General features: G+C 40.4%; 1 protein-coding gene across 1 annotated transcript in view; it reads right to left on the bottom strand.

The window, feature by feature from the left end:
- Nucleotides 1-6206: 6206 nt before the first annotated feature.
- FGFRL1 (fibroblast growth factor receptor like 1) overlaps nucleotides 6207-20854 on the bottom strand; it is a 118760-nt gene continuing 104112 nt past the window's right edge. Inside the window, exons 4-7 of the mRNA XM_075194123.1 lie at nucleotides 14611-14691; nucleotides 13627-13911; nucleotides 11987-12340; nucleotides 6207-10329 (exon numbers count right to left, since the gene is read on the bottom strand). Of these exons, the coding sequence (XP_075050224.1) occupies nucleotides 9926-10329; nucleotides 11987-12340; nucleotides 13627-13911; nucleotides 14611-14691 (1124 nt within the window). The 3' untranslated portion in view covers nucleotides 6207-9925. The remainder of the gene's footprint in view (nucleotides 10330-11986; nucleotides 12341-13626; nucleotides 13912-14610; nucleotides 14692-20854) is intronic.

Below are 20854 nucleotides of genomic sequence, written 5' to 3'. Positions count from 1 at the left end.
TTTAATCCTGCATGCCCTTTTGCTGCTGAGAGTAGACGGTCTATGTGAGAATCATGCAAAAGATTAAGGCTACCTATGCAGGTATATAAGAGATATTAACTTCAAAGAACATGCCTTGATAGCTCATATTTTGAAATATCAGTGTGCCACTGTACTTAGGGACAGAAACCGCACAAGGGTTGTGAAGCATTGATAACAGCTGTATAGGAAAACCACAGTAGTCACATATATTTTGGAATGATGTTTGATATTGTTGTAATTCCATAATACTTGATTTGTAAATGTGCAGGAAGAGGTTATGATTGGTTTATTGATTGGGGAGTTATGTCTCCAGGATATGTCTGATAAAAGTTATGAAAGGTCCAACTATTTTTTGTCAAACCAAAATTGACACCCAGGGAACATTTACTCCTCCACATTAACATATACACTGCCCCTCTGACTGCCGTTTCAATTTCAGCCTGCTTAAAAACCCTGTGTGGGAAAGAAGAGATTGTCATTCACAATGTTGCCCATCACATTGCCAACTTAAAAGAGCAATGGCATTGGGTCCGGTGTAGCCACCAGCATTGCTAACCTGGATGTAACAAGGAGCTTATTGTGCCAGTATTGGAGTCCTATTGCCCTTATTCAATAGGTGGCAGAGCATTGTTTTGGGGGCGACTCAGCAAATCTATAACCTGTGGGATAGGTGATTGAAAGAATGAGCGCTGGAATCATGTGTAACCCAAGTACAGTAAACATCCAAATTCAGGGATGCTGGGAGTGTGGTTGTGACAACTCCCATTCCCTGATCTTTGGAATTACTCCCTGTATTTGAAAGGTTTGTTATGGAATAACTCAAGGACGAAGTCTCTTCAGAATACGCTCAGCTTATTATGTACGTACGGTACATTTGTGAGATTGCAACTGAAAATGTGTATGGTGGAAACAATCACAGTTTATTGTCACCAACTTCATTTATTTAAACTTTTAAAATATTTTCCTAAAATACTGCTTAGTTTAGCTTCATTTATGTCTTAAATTGAGAGTGAGCAGACTTCAGGACGTTTATTCTATGTGTCATTCATGGGCGTTTTAATGTTTTTACTACATTGTCAAAATATAAACACCTGTAAAAGTGCAAAATGCATCCCATCACTAGAAGAGCATAGGGTCCATTCCTCGCCCCCTCAAAGGACGTGAAATAATCAAGTTATTTGCCGGGAAGATCAACGCTGTGCAACCATTTTATTAAATAGCTTTTACCTTCTTAAATGCAACTTTTTTACCCCTTTATTTCATTAAAATAATCTTGTCGTGCAAAAATGATCTCTCCTTTATGCATATCAATGTGATACTAATCAAGGAACGTTCCTGGTTCGTCCAGAATCTACCATCAGAAGGTGGGAATCCTTACAGATGCTGCAATCCTGGCTTTAAAATCCACTTGCACCCACTAAAATCTGGTGCATTTGCACAAATAGTGTGACACCAAAAAAAACCAGCATTTGCATTTTTTTGTAATTGACAAATCTTGTGTAAACAAATAAAAACAACATTTTTGTTCCTTATAGCAAATCACTTTGGAAAATGGTTTGCCCAATCATCATACAATGATCATGTGAATCAGCTAACTAGTTCGACAAACCAAACAAGGGGAGATCAACTCATCATTACTGATGGGTAACCATATCAACATTACTTCACGCATTTCTCCACTGCACTATATCCAAGTTTCAGGCATGAGCATAAGAGAAGGAGGAGTGGGAAGACAAAAACATTTTGGGGAATTTGGCTAATAATTACTTACCCCCCCCCCCCCCCCCCATCCCACCCCACACACTGTACCCTTATTAGAGCAGTATGGGGGACCTCTTCTGAGCATGAGCTGCTACATAGAGATCTCAGGGGGCCATGTAGTCGTTGTCCCTCTAAAAAATTGATCAGTGTTTGTGTGGTCGAAAATTTAGACCGAAAGATCCACTGGGACAGGGACTGATGTGGATGATTAAACATTCTCTGTAAAGTACTGTATTATATGTTGGTACTATAGAACAGTTGTTAATATTTATTTACATAGCGCACAACATAGCGTTTTTGCAGAAAATGGATAAAAATAACAAAAATAAAAGGATAAAATGTGGGACATGTTGATGGGTAAGAAATGTGGACTGGTAGGTATAAAGTGTACATGAATGGGGTGAAATGTTATAGGACAGTGGAAATGAAATGTGGAGAGATGAGAATAAAATGTGGAAGGATGGGGATGAACATGCAGAGATTGGGATAAAAACGGAGACTAAATTTGGGGATTGGGTGAAATGTTCCGAAATGTTCTGGGATGTGTATGACTTGTTGGGGGATGAGATAAACCATTATATGGATAAATTATGGATGAATGTACATGAAAAGTGTAGAACAAAATTATTGTGTCATGAATCGGGGTCTTAGTCCTGTTTACGCCACTCGGCGGTATCATATCACTGTGCACCTCCCTCTGGCCAGAATGCAGCATTCTAAGTCCTGGGACAAAGCGTGACTTCTGTCTGCTGTACTAGAGGCTGCCATCTTGGGTGAGACATTTGCTAACATCCCGCCGAGTCTGAACAGCTGATCTCATCCACAAATTAGTTTCCTCTGCAGACTATAAGAGTCTCCTCCTACACTCTGCTAATTTACCATCTGAGTTCAGCTTCACTCAGCTTGCTGTGATAGACTTTAACCATTAACCCTTTGTGTGAATTCAGCTCCATTCTGCCTGCTAAAATAAAGACTTTGGCTATTAATTCCTCGTGTGGATGCAACTTCATTCTATCTGCTCGTGCACAGATTCCAGTTGTTACCTTCCATGTGGATCCTCCTCTCTTCAATCTCTTCCCGTCATCTCTGTATCTCGGGGTACCGACTTCCAGTTGCAGGCCTACCCCAGGTTCGGAGTTGTTTGAAGCCAGTTACAGGCTTATTCTGTTCAGAAGGATGCCACCCCTGTACATTTCTGCCTGCATTCTGAGTCTTCCCAATCCCAGTTGTGGTAATATATTCGTCTGCGTTATTGAGCTCTTGGAGGTACTGAGTCTCTGGTCGTGGGTTCAGGTCCTCCCTGTTCCCACATCCAGGTTCCAGTCCATCAGGTCCAGATTCCAGTCATTTATTTCAGTACGGAGTCCAGTCCAGCATTCCTTCTCCTAACATCCGGTATACAGGAATAGAGTAACCCCTATGAGCAAGACTTTCATCCGGCCTCCCGGTTTCCACTACATTCCTGCCACACGTAGTCCCAAGACGGATCCCAGAAACCCTACTGCCGTGACACATGGGTTATGGCCATGAATTGTGATAGGATGAGCCCATAAAATGTGAGCAGATAGATGTCAGATTTGGTGGATGAGGATGAAATAAGGACTGTACATGAAAAGTGAGCGACAAACTGACATTTTGAGGATGAAATGTGTGGGTGGAGATGATATTAGGGTTGGAAATAAAGTATGAGGTTGAAATGTGGGACGTGGATATGAAATTTTGTGGTGTGGAGATGGCATGTTGGAGGATTGAAAAGGAATATGGAAGGCTATCATGAAATGTAGGGATATAAAATGTTGGTGAATAAGGATGAAATATAATGGAATAAGTAGAACATGTTGGAAAATGGAGATAAAATGTGTGGGGATGAGTATAAAAGTCAACTGAAACAAATCAAACCTCTTCACCTGCCAATTCATTGCATGCATTTTACTAGTCAATTTTAATTCATCTATATGAACAATGCAGAGGGAAGAGGAATCTGCTATACGCTAAGTGGTCTTGGAGGCTAATCTGTTTTGTCATTGATGGATTTTGCTTCAGTAGAAAACTCAGTCTCATTACTCTACATTACTCCTGTCTAAATTGGTTACAATGCTATTATCCATGTGGAAATCACTCTGATCTACAACTGGCAGCTTTACATTGAGAGGAATAACAATGATTATATTTATACACAAAAATTGACGAAGACAAAGCAATTATCTAATATTGACACATATCCATTACTTTCTTCCCTTGAACATTTGGCAAACTAAAAGGTTTAGAATAGGGTTTTCCAACTCAAGTCATGGTTCCAGGATTTACTTCTGAGGGGCCAGCTGGCATAGTTACTGACCCAGTTACACAGATTAACGCACCTGTGCTATGATTAAAGAAATCCTTAAAACATGACCTGTTGGTGTTCTTGAGTGGTGTAACTTGAGGATTTAAATGCACTGTGAGTGGTTACCAGTAAAGCCAACTACGGCCCAATCTTCTTTACTGAAAATGTTATATACATTTACTCAGAGCCGTAACTAGGCAGGTGCGGGCGGTGCCGTCGCCCAGGGCGCAAGCCCAAGGGGGCACAGAAGCCGCCCGCTACCTGGCTCTGTATCTACAGCATTTTACTTTTGCATACTTTAAATGGTCATTATGGCATTGAACCGGTTGTTAATTTATTTGAATCCCACCCATGTGCATACATATATATATATATATATATATATATATATATATATATATATATATCATGCGTTTGCAAATATGTGTAACAAAATTCATTCAGTAAAGTGCTAGCCACTCCCCCACATCACATTAGATTGGCCACACCCACTTGCCAAATGTCACTCCCACTTAGATGGGGGGGCACCGGTGCCCTGTCTCGCCCAGGGCACTGAAAAGTCTAGTTACAGCACAGCATTTACTGATGACCAATATTTTTACTGACATTATGTATTTCTAAAATGCATCAAAAAGAGATAATAGTGAAATCTGAAAGAAAAAGGGTGTCAGGGACTAAAAATCTGAAAAACGTTCTTCTGCGTTGTGTATGGATTGGGTCGAGACCTTTTTACAGAGTCCCAATCAAAAAAAAGATTTACATTCAACAAACTCATGTTAAAATAGTATTAGACGGTTTCAATTAACTACATGGTGTCTGATCGCTGAATGACCGCATCACAGATCAAATCTCAAATATGTGCGTCAAGGTCCTGCTTTTCACTGCTTGTGCCCAATGGCCTGATTTACAGTTGAGCACAATTTTACGGTCCAAACTTGCATGTAAAATGCTGTCTGCAAAATTGCGCTTATCTAGGTATCCTGGGTTGGACGTATCAAGAGATATGTGCAGCTCAAAAGATGTTTAAGAATGAGGTCACTTCAGGATACTCTTAAAGTGCATCAATATATGAGAATGAGGATAAAATATCATGGAATGAGTAGAACATGTTCAAACATATCTTAATGCGGCCGAATACTAGATACTTGTCGTTTTGAGCACTAACCAGGCTGGTTTCACATTATGACCGGGAGACCCAATGCTCCAGGTCTTCCTGTTATACCGTCACCAGCCCAGCCTAGGCTGGTTGCTGTTTTTGCACGCTCCTTGTCGTCCAACTTTACTGGTAGAAAGCCCAGATTATTCCACCGGTGCTGATCATTTATTGTAAAGGGAGACAGGGCATGTTATTGTTTATTTAGTAAACACAATCTGATGATGTCATATCTTCCCTGCCGACGCATCTTAAGATTTTTACATTATTTTTCCATATTAGGGCATCTAATTGTGGGTTTAATTAACTTTTTTTCTAAAAAGAAAATAATGGCACAGCCGATATAAAACATTTTGCAGAAGAAAGACACTTTCTTCTTATGTTGCGTAAATGGGTTCTTTACAGTAAGAGCAGTAGAGAAGAAAGACACCCTACTCAAAATGTAGAATCTATACAGTCATTGTCTAAATAAACACTTCAATATCTTTTCAGAAAATGGTGTATGTTTTTAATACAGGTTTAATTAATCCAGTGCCTTGTTGGAATGGCAATCAGTAGTTACATTTTTGTCAATTTGCAGACAAAGTAAATTGGGGAATTTTTCATTATTTTTCACACATTTTGGGGAAACAGAATGTATGGAAGCAGGAATGGAACTTTCTGTTTCAACCGAGCGAATACATGACTATTATTACCCTATAGATTGTAAGCTTGCGAGCAGAAGCCTCTTACCTCTCTGTCTGTCTTTAATACCCAGTCTCACTTTATTAACGTGTGTTTCCAATTGTAAAGCGCTACGGAATATGCTGGCGCTATATAAATAATAATATTGAAACCCATCAGTCCATTGTTTTCAATACTGATAATACAAATGTTTGTTTTATAATAGCATAGCTTATAAAATGTGATGCAAACAGATGTAAAGAATCACAGGCGAACAAACAGTTCTGAACCATTAGCAGAGTTTATGAAAGCTACACATGGCGCATTTTATACACATCTTACTATACAAAAATGTATAATATACACTTTTACATGTCTAGATGCAAAAACAAAATAACATAAAGGGATGTTATTACAAAGGAAGTATTATCAGGCATTAAGCTTTAGGAGATAAAACAGGACAATTCTAACATTTACACACACACAAAAAAACAAAAAAAACATTTTTCATTACCAAAAATAAAATCTTATAAAAAGATATTTTGCCCAGAAGTTGGGAATTTATTTTATCTGTACAAACACACCTAACAAAATTAGATGAATGTTTCATGGATGGTGTATGAAGTTTAAATAGTTCTTTAATATGTGACTTCACTGAATATGTTTTGAAACGTTTCTACTGAGAATATTCTAACTGCGGAACGTTCTGAAAATATGTAACAACCAGATAGGCGCATATAATGATTGGATTGACCTGGACTCTCCCATCGATTTAGAATGTCTGATGTGTTTGTATTCACATATTTGAGGTTGAGAACATGCGGGTGTACCTGTCGCCCCCCCCCCCCAAAACAGCGTCAGCCGTCCTTGTGTGGTCTGGGCCAAGATCAGACAGTGACCTAATAATTCTATTGGATGTAATGACACTACTGAGGCACATGCCTCTGTGATCTCAATGGCTCCTAGAGAATGGATAGCCTCCGGTCTCTTGATTATTGGTTCATCTTACAAGATGGCTGCTGATGCCGCAACAGGAAAACTTTATTAGCAACATAACAATGTAGTTTTTTTTTGCATTATAAATACTCGAAAGGTGAAACATTACTATTATTTTATGTTCGGCTTCAGCGACAAACATAGCCCAGTAGTTTTGATTAAACAGACAGAAAGATCCTAAGGCACGAGGATGATATAACCATGTACATATGTTTGGCTAAATACTAGCAGCGGCATTTGGCTTAATTTCTTAATCATATGGTTAATGTTAAAATGTTATGTCTCAATTAGACTAAAACATGTGCTTTTTTTTTTTTTTTATTTCATTTTACATCTTTAGCTGATTTATTCCTCCTGAAACGAGTGGATGCTTACTTGAAGTAAACAGACTTTGAATAAGTTTTAAAACAATTAGCCAATCATTAGGTAGTGGTCCAGATTACCTCAGCAATGCTGGTTCTAAGATCTTTGTAATAGAGCTTTATCATAAAGTAATACTTTAATAAGCTTCCCCCACACCCCAACAATCCAGATTTTAATCTGACATTGGGTGTAGCCCAGTGTTTGCTAACCTGTGACACTCCAGGTGTTGTGAAACTACAAGTCCCAGCATACCCTTCCAGCAATAAGCAGCTATATATTGGCAAAGCATGCTGGGACTTGTAGTTTCACAACACCTGGAGTGTCACAGGTTAGCCAACACTGGTGTAGCCGATTCATTGGAGGTGTAGCCATGGTGGATTAGGGGTATCACTGTAGACATCTGGGCTGTGGTTAGACGTCTGTGGGTCCAAATATTTTAATTGTTGATTCTGCACCAAGAAAAAAAAAACACCTCTTATTTCTTGGTGAGTAAAAGTAGGACACTACCATACAGGAGTAATCCTTTGCAGCCCACCACATTTTGGTCACTAGGTGGCACTATTCTATTGCTATCTATAGGTTATATTTATTTTGCATTTGGCAGCTCTTATTTCATCATCATCATTTATTTATTTATATAGCTTCACTAATTCCGCAGCGCTGTACAGAGAACTCACTCACATCAGTCCCTGCCCCATTGGAGCTTACAGTCTAAATTCCCTAACACAGACAGACAGACAGACAGACAGACAGACAGACAGACAGACAGACAGACAGACAGACAGACAGACAGACAGACATAGAGAGAGACAGAGAGAGAGACAGACATAGAGAGAGACAGAGAGAGAGACAGAGAGAGAGAGAGAGACACTAGGATCAATTTGATAGCAGCCAATTAACCTACCAGTATGTTTTTAAAGTGTGGGCGGAAACCAGGGCACCCGAAGGAAACCCACGCAAACACGGGGAGAACATACAAACTCCACACAGATAAGGCCATGGTCGGGAATCGAACTCATGACCCCAGTGCTGTGAGGCAGAAGTGCCAACCACTGAGCCACTATGCTTTTTTTTTTTTTTAAATAGATACAAATATGGAGAGGAAAAATTGTCTCTGTGAAAAATAACTTATATATGTCCTACTGGAAAGTTGTAGAAAAATAATATGAAATAAAACTTTTTTTTATACCTTATGCTTCTTGCTAGACTAGAACTTTAAAAATATTAAGATTTGGAAATGAAGATGGTAAATAGGTCTGCAGAGGTACAGACAAGACTCTGAGATTATAACAATATTCACCAATGGGCAACAAATATACATTTTAAGCCAATGTCTGATAAAGCTTTTACCTTACAAACGAGGGAGGGTTCTATACAAGATTGTCAATAGGATCATTGTTCTTACAGAAGTATATTTTTAGCAAAGTATACAAAAATATGACTCCAACTTCGTTGGCAATTCAAAGATCACAGTAAGGTTTGTGTGAGGGATCCGACTGTTAAAAAATAAATTTCCTCCCCGTTTAGTGACCAACCCCCCCCCCCCCTATGCTGTAGTCTTTAAATAGCCATTGTTATTTGCTACATTTTTACACTTAGGGAGTCACATCTAAAATAACCATACAAATTCACTCAAAAAAAAATAAAATAGAAATTAACAATTTTGTTGAAAATAATATTTTACATAAACATTTTTTTTTCTGTTTAACAAAATAAATTAAATATACATGGCTTTAGTTTAAAATCTATATAGAATTACACGTTTTCTATAGTCACAAATCGCTTTATAAAAGTCTGTATCATGATAGTAATGATTATAAGGCATCTTTCAAAGCCACTGAAATATTATTGCTTTTAAATCGACTGTAAAATATTGCTTTTCAAAAGTATGTTATTTAGGTAGACATTATCCAGATCTGTTTTTATAAGCGGCTTGGATTAGTTAGACTAGGTGAGACAGGTCTCTGCAGCTTCCGATTTTCCTCATCTTCTAAAAGAATAAATGATATTCGCTGAAAAACCACAAGACTTAAATACGTAGAGTGTCGGTGGGATTGCGATGTGGAGGTAACGGGAAGCAGGCACTTTAAGGGACGGAAAAAAACCACCCACTAAGACAATGATATTGATGAAAACATTTTCTATTGTTTGAACACGCTAGCTTATATTTAATGCTGTGGTTGACTGTCTTCATGCAAAATCCTTCCACCGGTTTTTCCCTCTCACTGTGCTGGACCTCTCGAAAAGCCCAAACGTTGACCAAGAACTTACGACCTGGACAAAAAAAAAAAAGAAGGCACCAGCGTGACAAAGGAGATAGCGAGCATGCGTGACCCTGGAGTAGAACAACAATGGCCAATTGATGCCCCACGTATTCGTAGGAACACAGTGCTTCATTCCCCCCCCCCCAAAAAAAACAAACACAAACAACAAAAAAGTAAAAACACAAAACCCCTAACATTGTCCCCGACTAAACAGAGACTCTTTTATCCTTCATGATTCCATGAGTTGAAGAGATTGCATTGTGTCAACTGCAACATTCCATTATCCGTGTCTACTGGCAGTGTGCGCTGATCCAGGCAGTCTTTTTTTTTTTTTTTTGAGGTACCGCTGAGGAAACAAGTTTTTTTTACATATGGCTGTTAACACTGGTAGTGAATGTGTTGATGCTGGTGAACTTTGCCTTCTACGTGAGAGTGCGTATGAGTGTGGATATCCGTGTAAATCTTTGGGTACATTTTTGACACCACACCGTTGGCCAATAGAGGTCCTTGGGGGAGTAAATGTTGCTGTTGGGCAACGTACTCCTCGTAGTTTATGGAGGAGATGCAGTCTTTATCCACCATTGGCGGTATGCAAACCCTCGGCTGCGGTCTGTGGACAGCCGCCGCCGCCGCCGGAGGAGAGCACGGTTTCTTCTTGGTCTGGCAAAGCCACAGGAGAATCGTCCCGAAGATGAAAACGGCTCCGGCTGGGACGCCGATAATCACCGGCCATGGGAGACTGCTGGGCGACATACTCACAGGTGCAATGGGAGGCTTTGGGTCTGTAGTTGCAGAAGAGAAGCAGGCAGAGGATACAGAGAGAAACGGAGAGAGATGATTAAAACCAGCAAAGAACAATGAAAAACAGATGTCAAGCATAACTACGGACTACTAGCGCACTACGGTTTTCTGATAACAAAACATCTGCCAAGTAGCAGCGTATCCAGCCAACAAGTAAAGCTTTGTCGTAGGTGTCTCATTAAGGTCTTAGAGGACAAACAAACATTTTGATTTTGTTCAGTTGCAGATCTCGGAGGTTCTGTTTTATTTTGTCTTGCCTCAATGTAGCCGAATAAACTCCCCCGTCGACAACATGTGGTTTCAAAATAGCATGGCTCAGCAGTGAGACTAGCTGCCTAGCACAGCCTAGAGATGAAATGTGGCTAATTGCCTCTAATACCTTCCTCTAATGTCAACAAGCCAGAAAATGAAACTGCGAGGCACCGTTGCGTCTATTCACAGATGCCAGATTCCACTCATCCAGCGCTTTTCATTTAATAGCAGTCATTTTCTGGGACAGTTTACAGAATTTCAGAGAATATTTCGTTTATTGGATTACACTGCGCAGTTGTTGTCTACCCAGTTTTATTCAAAACAATATCTCAATCTCAAGTGATTCATCTGGCCCGCTTGAGTCTGTTTCATGGATTCAAACATTTAAAGAGAAGCAAATAAAAGAAGAAAAGAAAAAAAAACTGGTTCACAGTGTACTTAATAAATCGGTCAACTGATTGCATAAATGTGTATTATCAGAACCCTGGGCCTGATTCATTAAGGATCTTAACTTGAAAAGCTTCTTATTTCAGTCTCCCGGACAAAACCATGTTACAACGCAAGGGGTGCAAATGAGTGTTCTGTTTTGCACATAAGTTAAATACTGACTGTTTTTTCATGTAGCACACAAATACTTGATAGCTTATTTGTACACTGAAATTTAAAGTTGATATTTGTGTGCTACATGAAAAAACAGTCAATATTTAACTTATGTGCAAAACAGAATACTAATTTGCACCCCTTGCGTTGTAACATGGTTTTGTCCAGGAGACTGAAATAAGAAGCTTCTTAAGGTAAGATCCTTAATGAAGCAGGCCCCCTATTCCTAGTCATTATTGTATACTTATTTATTTCATCATATGTTGTAATTAATGCCCTGCTCATAAGCAGTGCTAGGTAACCTGTGGCTCTCCATCTGAGGTGGAACTAAAAATACCAGCAACCTGCTATAGCCACCAGTTTGCTATGTCTGTTCTTAAGTGTTCTGCAAAAGTTTTTTAATGTTGCTACGTAGGCGATGTTTGATTTTTCTATGTTCATACTTAACATATTAAAACATACTTAATATATTAGCACAAATCCTTGTAAACCATAACAACCAATTCACCTTTCAAGTGGCACTATATATAAATACACATAAGACTGGTTGCTGTGGGTTAAGCTGCCACACAGAGGGCAATCCGGCTACTTAGTGGCAAAAGTGGGCAAGATCTGGCTTTCGGCCTCTTGTCGCCAGACCATTTCTGGGGCCTGTAGGCACACACAGGCCAATACTAGTCACCTGACTTCCACTTTTACAAATATGATCAATAAGAATCTAATTGGTTATATTTCAATGGACTAGGCTCTACACACACCGGGGGCAGCCATTTTGTTCACGCTCACCTGGCAGCACTGTCAGAAAGGCACTTTTGAAACTGTATCCCATGGTGTTGGCACCGAGGCAAATGTACATCCCAGCATCCTCTTCTTTAGCCCGTGTAATAATAAGTTTATTCAAGTAGGAACCGTCGGGCCGGGACCAGACGTCTCCAGTGGGGAGAACGATAAATTTTTGCCCACCGACGTCGATGGTGGAATTGTACTTGTTCTCTAATCCGTACTCCACTCTCTTTAACCACTGGATCACTGGCTTGACATCGCTGCGGACCTTACACTGGAAGGACGTGGTTCCCCCAAAGTCCACGGTGGTGTTGACAGGGTGGTTACCCGTCAGTATTGGCTTAGATCTTGTTCTCTCTGATGAGGACACAAAAAGATAATTTCAATGAAGTTGTTAAATATTAGTGTAATGGCCAAAGTTTCACGTTTCCTATTCTATGCTAGTACATCAACCACAGCGAGTGACTAGTATTTCATTTTCTTACTATTAAAATGTTCTCCGTTTATTGAATAAGGACAATAATAGACAATAAAAACAATTTTCTCATCTATAAACAGTCCTGCAGCCATTTTGTCAGCTGAAGAAATATTCAGCCTAGTAATTCAATAGGAACTAGTGATATCTCAATGATGTCACTCACTAGCCTCAAATAAATATACCTTGCTGCGGTCATTAGTTGCTAGTGAATTGATAGGCTACGTTCTCATGAATATCGGTTGGGCTTCTATCGTTTGTGGGCATTGATCTGAAATTAACCCGAAAAGCTCTTGAAATACTCAGCACAAAACCACAACATTCTAAGCAGGGTCCACAATAGACTTTCTGAGTAGCCTGGTTTGAATCAAAGGGTTTTCACTGCCAAAGCCCAGAATAGCCTGCCCATTCGTCCCTCCGACAGAACTCTGCTGTTTCTACTACGGAGCACATTTTCAACATTAAAGTGAAAGCACACACCGAAATATGTGGATAGTCTCAAACACCTAATACTGTCAAATAAATGCCTGTCCAATATGACCGTGTCTGATCGAGAATTCACTGTGGTTGCTAATTAAAATGGCATCTAATTTTTCAGCGATGCTGGCTTTGTGGCATTGAGGTATTAAAAAGAAAACGGGTCTTCAGAAGTCTTCACAGAAGCTGAACAATAGTGCGATAGAGAGTGTGGCAGAAGAAGTGAACCAGAACTATTACATCGCCCCAATGGTGAGCGTTTTCGCACTTAACAAAAACTATTATATTTTTTTACTGGCTGCCTTTTGTTTTTTTGCTATATCTTATATTACTATATTTTAGTCTCCTGTAAGCCAGCCAAGAAGTGTTCAGACGATGCAGAGTCTAGTTGCACATACAAAGCCGCTCAGGAACGACGGTGCAGCTTGTGTTTCCCTGGTTTTGGTAATTTTTCCCCTGGTTTTGAAACAGTGAAAATGCCAAATCTGACATTAGGATGAGGTTTGATTCATTTTCCTGTCTGTGCTCCTGGTTTTAGTGTAAACATGTGTTTTTAGTGTCTCTACACAGCTGATTCTTGATCGCTACCAGATGTCTCCTAGGATTCTTGATGTGAGCACCAGGCTTGCCGGCTCAGAGAGAGAGAAAGAGGGGGAGACGCCATCAGGCCTCGGTCAGTATTGGTACTTACGGATAACTTCCACTTTGTACGTTGCGTTGATTTGTCCCACTCTGTTGGACACTTGACACGTGTATTTCCCGCTGTCCTCTGGCTTGAGGTTTTTGAGGTTGAGCGTCCACTTCTTCTTCTTGTTCTCACCGATCTCCTGAGTGGTCAGAGGCTTGTTGTCTTTCAGCCAGGTGATCTCTGGCCTGGGATTCCCGCTGGCGATACATTTCAGTCGAACGGAGCTGCCCACCGGGCGAGCGATAACTCTCTTCCTCATTTTCGCTGGCTGGGTAAACCGAGGTCGGGCTGTGAAGAAAATAACCAATTACATTATATATAACCCAATATTACAATTTAAGCCATCTGTATTGTCAAGCCTAAACCCCACTCGGCGATCTGACAAGAGGTCTTCTACTTAAACCAGTGGTTCCCAAACTGTGCTCCGCGGCTCCTTGGGGTGCCGCAGCGATCTCATAGGGGTGCTGCGGCCAGGACTGGTGGTAAGCAAGGCGGGGGAGTATTTGGTGATTATTTTGGCTTATCGATGCCTCGAAATAATTATGGAGACCCTAAGGGTGCCTCAAACTGAGAAAGTTTGGGATCCACTGACTTAAACTGTAGATGGTCTACTTACATTTTACATAAAGACCATCTACAATTACCCCACTGATAACTGGATACAAACACAATGTTCTAAATGATGAACTAATGGTCTTCAGGATTCTAGAATCAGCACATTCTCTAGAATATCTTATATCGTTTACATGTTAATTGGGAGTTTTTACTTTTTTCAGCTTGTTTGGTATAAGAAGGGCTTAACGCTCTGGGGGAACAACGCCCACCTTCCTACTGGATGAGGGGGGTCTTTCCGATCCTAAACAGATGGCATCGATATCAATCCAAATAATCAATTAGACTTTTTCTCTGGACAGCGTAAAGAGAAGACGAGTTTTATCACTATATGTATTCCAATATGGGAAAAAAAAACGAAAAATGCCAACTTACCCCACTGCTTGTTGGAGAACTCTTCTAAATCTGGATTAAGGCCACTAGAAGGCTGGATGGGTTTCCCTGCACTGGAATCATCTACAAGATATAATGGGAAAAAAACATTCTGTTATCATCAGGCGTTTATCATAAAGGATACAAGAATTCTACAGAAGGGACTGGTGTCTTATCTTGCTGCCTTTATCACACGTATTATGTAACATCAGTGATGCAGTTATACCTCAGTAAACTTGTATTATAAGGAGACAGCACAACGCATAACATACCCCCATAGACCTGAGTTTTGGGACCTGTAGACAAGCTCCCAGCATGCTTCACTCTTCCATCCCATCATGTTTTCACTGACCAATAAATTTAAGATTCAGAGGGGGGGGGATTCAATTGGCCGCGTTAGTGTAAAAAGTAACGCGGCCTGCGCAGTATTACCGTTATTATGGTCATTTCAACGCCGGTATTTTGCCCACAGTTCCCTGAGCCGCGGAAAGTGACAAAGATAATATGCCTCACAATACATGCACCGAGTCTGAGCAATATTTACGTAACACTTATTATATCCATACAGGGCCCTGTCCAATGTGGCAAGTGATTTGCGTCAAATCAACATACATACACAGCATACATACACACACATACTAAGTATATATATATCTAATATATATAAGCCTAGCGGCGTGTGTTAGTGTGTGGAAAAAACTATTTTCTCAGAAAGGGCTTATCCAATTGACCTGAAATTTGGTATACTGACATTATTTGACAAAAAAATTATAATAGTGAAGTCAGTTAACTTCCATCATCCCCCCTTCCCCCCTGTGGGAGGGGTAGTGAAGGCTAAATTTACCAGTTGAGGGCTCAAACTCTTGACCGTGTGGGTATTTATTTACCAGAGCCTGTGTTTGGTCATGGACAATTGTATGTCGCATTTTCACGAGTACGGAGAAGCAGTGATGTGAAAGTGCAGGTTATGAATACTGCCCTTCAGGGAAGACTGATTGAGCACAGCGATAAGGTGTTTAGCAGAAACGTTGTGTATCGAGAGGTTTTAGAACAGTAAGACGAAGGAGATTAAGGATGTGGCAATGAAGATGAAGGATGTGGCGATAAAGATGAAGGATGTGGCGATAAAGATGAAGGATGAGGTGATGGAGAAGAATGATGAGGTGGTGACATGTGGACAAAACCACGTTAAAAAAGGGCGCTTACGTCGGGAAGTAACGCTCTTCCCCTAAGGAGGCCTGGCCTAGCCCCAAATGCATGACAAGAACCTTTTGAACACCTTAAGTAGCTTGATTTGACTAGAATGCATGAGTATCATGCACAGGTTAACTTGTATAATATATATATATATATATATATATATATATATATATATATATATATATATATATCTATGTCTGTATGTCTATATATCTATCCATCCACTCTATCTATATTGTGTGACTTCCATTCCCCGCCACCACTTGAATGGCTGCCAAGCCTTTCATGTTAACCATAATGCTTAAAATCTATTTGATCCTTTGAAGATAAAACTTTCCCCTTGTTATCCAGCCAAATATCGAAAACTTGTGCAGTTACTGACAGGACGGGGGCTACCTCCGAAAAAGCCGGATAGAAAATAAAAAGTGACTACAAGCATTTAAGTGCGAGGAAGTTTTTTTGGATCTCCAATGTTCCTTAAACACATACCAATTTTTTGTAAATGCAAATGGCGAAAAATAGACTTCTAATTCTGGAATGAAATTTGGAAATGTCAAATTGAGTTTATTGCATTCAGACGTGTGAATGAAAACAACATCAGCTATTCCCCTCACTTATTGAGAACGCTGAAGGTTTTTATCATTAAAAGGTGTTGTAGACATTTAAACAAAAATTGAAGTTTGCACGTTATTAAATTATAACAGACGCCACTGTGGTCACAGCTATTATTTCGCTTCCTGCGGACGTCAGTGACGCTGCAACGTGCAAATTGCTTTTGTTTTTACAATCCATGGGCCTAGATTATCACGGGCCCATCGCACATTCTCAATCTACAATTGGGCCTAGGTGCAAGGAGAGGAAGGGAGAATCTGAAGAGGCGCTCTGTGCAAAACGTGTCAGCCCTTCATGCACAACTGCAAACATCAGATGAATGGAACTTTTAAGCCACTTCTATAATGGAACAAAATTGTTTTTGCAAAAAAAATAATAATAAATGAAAAGAAAGAGTGTATGGGCTCCTCTGTAAACCAGCCCTGCTCCATCGCACAGAGCGATACAAGCTGTTCATTCTTACTCGTCATCTGCATCGGCTGAATTACACTTATTTTTCCTTTTCTGTATTTTAGCCGTTACAACAAGCGATATTTTTGACAGGCTAATTTCCTTTCTACCAAATCGGAAGTTCAGATCCTGAAATAGCGCCAAGGAAAACTGCAATAAGCCCGATGGAAAGGTATCATGTTCAGCAGATGTTTTTACCTTGAGTGAAGTGACAGGGGGCCTTTCACTTTCAGCCTGTTCACACAGAGCTCCTGTCTCCAGTGGAACTGTATATTCAGATACGTCTATTTCATTGCCTGTTTGATAGTCAGTCTCTGACTTGCATATCTGATCTTGACTGCGCACCAACTCTACTGTGTTACAGCTTATTTACAGTTATACCTTTTATTAAAGCCCGGCCCTAATCTAAAGAATTCACTTTCTAACTCCGACAAGCATCTTCTTAACACCCCCAGTGACTTTTACGACTCCCGCTCCGTTCGGTTCTACAGCTCCAGGGGCAAACGCAGGATTTACAGAGGGGGGTTTCCACACCACGCAGCCAGTGGGCGTGACCAGCATGCATGGGGGCGTGGCAATAATTTTAGACAGTGCTTGGCTGCTCTCCAACTTTTCCTATCCCCATAATATACATGGGCAATGCTGCGTGGACTACTGTTAGGTGCACACAGCTCTCCCTTTTCAAGCAGAGCCGTGTGAAGCGAGAGCGGGGTCCAGCCACCTCAATTATACAGTGCCCCAGGCTTGGAGGAGGGTTTCCAGGCACTAGGTACCCCCCACCCGCCCCTCGGTTTGCCTATGAGCTCAGCTACCAGCTGGCAACCTGAGGCAGTTTTGTTAGGCAGCAGGTTTTGAGGTAAGCAAAATGAAGGGAAGTAATTGGAAAAAAAAAAAAAAGGGTCAATTCTGCACAGAACTCAAAGAAATGTAGTTGGATATGTTGGGGGGGAATTCAATTAGCTGCGAATTGTCTCCGGAATGTTCGTGCGACACTTCACAGCGGAGATTACCAACTGTACGCCACTTTCTGAAGTCACTCGTTCAGGGTTTCTGTGGTTATGGTCAGGGAAAACGTATAATAGAATGCTTACGGTAAACATACCTCCCAACTTTGGTGCACCGGAAATCAGGACTAAGTACTACAGCTTGTGTTTTTTTAAACGTTTAAATATTTCTTAACTCTTGAGTACCAATGACTTCACCTTAAACATTCCCATGTCGCTTTCACCTAATATTTGTTTCCTGATTTTTTTTTTCCACAGCGTTATAAGACTTGGGGCTAGATTTACTAAGCTGCGGGTTTGAAAAATTGGGGATGTTGCCTATAGCAACCAATCAGATTCTAGCTGTTATTTTGTAGAAGGTACTAAATAAATGTAAGCTGGAATCTGATTGGTTGCTATAGGCAACATCTCCACTTTTTCAAACCCGCCGTTTAGTAAATCTAGCCCTTGGTGTTGAATGGTAGCAGGGTTGCCCAACAGTGACTGATGGAAAGAGCTGTGAAGCACAGTAAATTGAAATTTGAAAGTGGAGAGGGAGGTCCAGTGATCTTGGGAGCCTAAATATATGTGGGAATCACATGCAACAAAAAAAACACATCTGAAGAATGCAAATGGAATCCGGCGAGTGGATTCAGTCATGTGTCCTTAGAAGTGATCTGCATGAACATTTCCTAGAAACAACACTCATTTGCCACCTAATTATCGCCATCCAATAAACCTAACTCAAACCTACTGTATTCCTCTTAGGTGCCATAATTTGTTCTAAAAAGCGATGCCAGCCACTGCTACAACCTGGTAGTCAGATCAGCAACGTTTGATGTCAGAGCCCTTGAAAGCCCCATTTCACAGACCATCCAGCTTTGCATAAATAAACAGGGTGACCCCTGAACTTAATCCCCAGACCAGAGCACACTTCAAAGAGAAACGCTGGGGGAATGAAAAAAAAAAAATCAGTAAGCACCATTAAGGCAGCCTCAGCTCAACACTTTTGGAAGAACAAGAGGCGAACACGGAATAAAAGATGAGGAGGGAGTGTAGTGAAATGAGGGGGAAAGTGATGTAATCCTGTCAGGCTAAGGGGACGCAGAATGAGGAAATGTTTTTAGAATAACGAGTAGGCCTCCTTAAAGCCCACTCACCAGTTTCCCTACGGAAAGCAGAAGATACGTCGCTTACGTGTGCATTCTCTCAGGGTGATGTAGTGCCTTATAGTTTTAGTTCTAAAAGGTTCTCCGATATGAACCAAAAGTAACCATAGGGAGAAGAGAGAGCACTATCTGCTATTGGCGTGCATGAAATAAACCTCAAGCGTTGGTTTGGAATTTAGCGATAGTTGCGAATGCTGTTTATCAGAGCGAATTATGCAAAAGTCCTATAAAATATTTCCAAATAAACCGCTGCAATATTTGATCATGCTGAGATCATAACACAACAAAAAATACTACTATGACGTTGAAAAAAATAAAAATAAAGCTGTAACGTGATTGGCCGCTATGGCTTACAGCACATTAGGGCGCAGAGCGCTATTTTATTAAATAAGCATTAAAATAGAGCATATACATTGGTATTCAATGATAATTCTATGGTATCGTACCAGATCCACAAGTATGATCCTGTGACATTTTGGCTTCACAAAAAGGAAAAAAAAACACAACAATATTGCAGTCTATATATAATATTACTCTTATACAAACGTTATACATAGTATTATGCAATATAATAATAGCCATTAATTTGTTACAACAAACTAGGACACAGAAAGAGCACATAAAATAAGCCAAACAGTATCAGGGGGACACATGTCCGAAGATTCGGGTGTATAAAGATGTCAGCTGGGTAATTTGATTGACAGGATTAGTGATTTCACATCAGACCTCAGGAGCTGTAAAGAATGTTTGGTGAAATGAACAGGAATAAGGGCTTACAAATACCTCAACTAGGCATGTGAATCAAAAAAAACAGAAGGGGTGTATGGCATCCACCTCTGGTCAATGACCTACAAGCCTGAGAATTTTATTTCTTCATAGTGTGTGACAAAAAGGCTTTTGTTTCTAAATTACAGCAGGCCTATTAAACAGGATTAGTGCACATCACATACTAGTTTGAACGTACATTTGGGTTCTAATAAGGTGAAGAAAGAACGTCTAGAATATACTAAATGCTGCATTCTGAATGGTGAGAAATTACAGCACGGTGGCTCAGTGGTTAGCACTTCTGCCTCACAGCACTGGGGTCATGAGTTCAATTCCTGACCATGGTCTTATCTTTGTGGAGTTTGCATGTTCTCCCCGTGTTTGCATGGGCTTCCTCTCACACTCCAAAAACATACTGGCAGGTTAATTGGCTGCTATTAAAATTGCCCTTAGTCTCTCTCTGTCTGTGTGTAAATTAGGGGATTTAGACTGTAAGCTCCAATGGGGCAGGGACTGATGTGAATGAGTTCTCTGTACAGCGCTGCGGAATTAGTGGCGCTATATAAATAGATGATGAATGTTAGGGTGAAGGTGGGGGAAATCTTTTAAGAGCAAATAGTGGCAGCGCAGTAACGTGCGGAATAAAAAGAAAAATAAATCGCAATCTTTAGATATTCTAGCAAGTATAAAGATGAGAGGTAGGCAAGTCAGGACTCTCCAACAGAAACAGCGTGTCATTGCATAACCTAGCTGCCCCCTAGCTGGGGTAATAAAAACTACTCTAAAATTCTAGAGTTAAGCTTGCCGGGACAGCGGAGTGTATGAGGCGACAGAATGGCTAAATTTAATGAGACACTGGAGTGAGATGATGTATAGTCTTGAGCTGCTTTCTGGCTAAAATCAGCCACACCTGTCTAAACTCAGTAAGAAAACGTGTTAGCAAAATTGTTAAAATTTGGATACAATAGAGCGGAACAGCCAACACTACCAGACTGCGAAAAAGGCTTTTTTTCATGTGTGCTAGTTAGGTCATAAACTCACTAGACAGGAGAGTGTTCATCACTTTCA

The sequence above is a fragment of the Mixophyes fleayi genome, chromosome 1 (genome assembly GCF_038048845.1).
Source record: "Mixophyes fleayi isolate aMixFle1 chromosome 1, aMixFle1.hap1, whole genome shotgun sequence".
Taxonomy (NCBI): Eukaryota; Metazoa; Chordata; class Amphibia; order Anura; family Limnodynastidae; genus Mixophyes; species Mixophyes fleayi.
The sequence above is the reverse complement of the archived record's forward strand: the minus strand, read 5'-3'. Positions and strand labels throughout refer to the sequence as shown.